Source organism: Otolemur garnettii, unplaced genomic scaffold (genome assembly GCF_000181295.1).
Source record: "Otolemur garnettii isolate 467f Iridium unplaced genomic scaffold, OtoGar3 scaffold00020, whole genome shotgun sequence".
In the NCBI taxonomy this organism is placed as follows: Eukaryota; Metazoa; Chordata; class Mammalia; order Primates; family Galagidae; genus Otolemur; species Otolemur garnettii.
In genome coordinates this window covers 263,932-265,959 of record NW_003852415.1, presented here as the reverse complement: position 1 = coordinate 265,959, position 2,028 = coordinate 263,932, and the positions used below count along the sequence as shown (strand labels likewise).

At 36.6% G+C, this 2,028-nt stretch overlaps 1 protein-coding gene across 1 annotated transcript in view; it reads right to left on the bottom strand.

Annotated features, from left to right (window-relative positions):
• Nucleotides 1-2,028, bottom strand: part of DNAL1 (dynein axonemal light chain 1) — a 35,890-nt gene that overhangs the window by 28,820 nt on the left and 5,042 nt on the right. Inside the window, exon 2 of the mRNA XM_023511484.1 lies at nucleotides 1,529-1,567. Coding sequence (XP_023367252.1) covers nucleotides 1,529-1,567 — 39 coding nt within the window. The remainder of the gene's footprint in view (nucleotides 1-1,528; nucleotides 1,568-2,028) is intronic.

Here is a 2,028-nt window from a genome sequence, read left to right as displayed (position 1 = left end):
CTTGCCACCTTAGGTGTATGTGGCTGGTGCCTTAGCCACTTGAGCCACAGGCACGGAGCTGACTTTTCTTTTTTTTTAATTTTAAAAATTTTTTAAATTAAATCATAACTTTGAACATTGATGTATTTATAGGGTTCAGGGTACTGCTTCAATATACAATGTGAAATCCTTACATTGAACTAAGTAACACATCCATTATACTTTTCATTAAACATTTAACCAAACAGAAATGCATTTTTAAAATGTAATTAGAGTACACAGGAAATTTATAAGCACCAAAACAAGAATTCAAATATTTCACTATTGTATCTACTTTCCTCTATTTTCCCCAGACTCAAAGGCTTCTAAAAGTCTTTATATTCAAAGCCACTACAAAAGCAAGACCTAAATTATTATGCAAAAGACTAATGATAAATAGACAAATAAGTTAAAGGACCCCCAAATTAGGGATCCATTTCTGTACTCTATAGAAATTCTGCCTATAATGTTGAATTACAACTGTTCAAACTATATAAAATGGCATTCAGGCTTGGCGCCTGTAGTACAGTGGTTATGGCACCAGCCACATACACTGAGGCTGGTGGGTTCGAACCCAGCAGGGGGCCAGCTAAAACAACTATGGCAACTGCAACAAAAAATAGCTGGGTGTTGTAGCAGGCACCTGTACTCCCAGCTACTTGGGAGGCAGAGGCAAGAGAATTGCTTAAGCCCAAGAGGTGGAGGTTGCTGAGCTGTGACGCTTATGGCACTCTACCGAGGGTGACATAATGAGACTCTGTCTCAAAAAAAAAATGGCATTCAAATTATTTGTAATTTATATTTTCATGATTTTTACAATGTGGTTTTCTTTCTGACATTACTATATACTTCAGTATTTTAATTCTGTTTTTTTCTGTTGGCTATGCATGATTTACACTTGTTCCACATTGGCTGCTTCTGTTCTAACCTTCAAGATGCTAAAACTACCACCTGCCCTAAAGCTTAGATAAATACCACTCTATTACCTAAAAATGACATGTTGTTTAAATGATAAAGTTGAAAAATAAAATATAACACAGAGATTCCAGCAATTTTACAGTAATAGATAAATCAGCCTTTCCATATTTAAATGTTCCAATGGTCAGATTTTTTAATTGAAATTTAAATTCAATTGAATCTAATTGAATTAAGATATTTGAAGATCTATGTAGTTATAAAAACAATACAGAGTGATAGCTTATGCAGTTTTCCCAGTTTCCCCAAATGGTAACATTCTGTAAAACTATAGTACAATATCATAACGATTGCTACTGATACAATCTACCAATTTTAATTTTATTTTCCTAAATTTACTTTTACTCATTTGTATGTATGAATGTGTATTAAATACTGTACAATTTTATCACCTGTGTGGGTTCATGTACCCACCACCAGAATCGAGAGCTGAATAGTTCCAGTAAGAATTCCTTGTATTGAATTATCAGATTAAGTAACTATCCAAAAATTTTCCTTGTATAATTCTAAAATAAGGGAAAATTTGTGTACTCACCCATCTGGCTAGGGCTTCTTTGATTGTTGTTGCTTTTGCCTTTAAGAAAAGAAAAAACAAGCCTGTCTCTATTGGCATGATTTATTGATTCAATTTTCATGCAATAATTACTAACCTTGGTTTCTACCATTAGAAGGATTGATTTCTTTCAGAATTTATATACTAAGAGGGTGTTGGGGGTGTTTTAATTTCCTGAAATGCGGGTGGCGCCTGTGACTCAGTAGGCCCCATATACCAAGAGTGGTGGGTTTGTTGTGAGCTATGTGATGCCACGGCACTCTACCGTGGGTGACAAAGTTAAAAATCTTGTCTCTAAAAAGTGGGTAGGGCGCCTGCCCCATATACCGAGGGTAGTGGGTTCAAACCCGGCCCTGGCCAAACTACAACAAAAAAAATAGCCGGGCGTTGTGGCGGGTGCCTGTAGTCCCAGCTACTCCGGAAGCTGAGGCAAGAGAATCGCCTGAGCCCAGGAGTTGGAGGTTGCTGTGAGCTGTGTGATG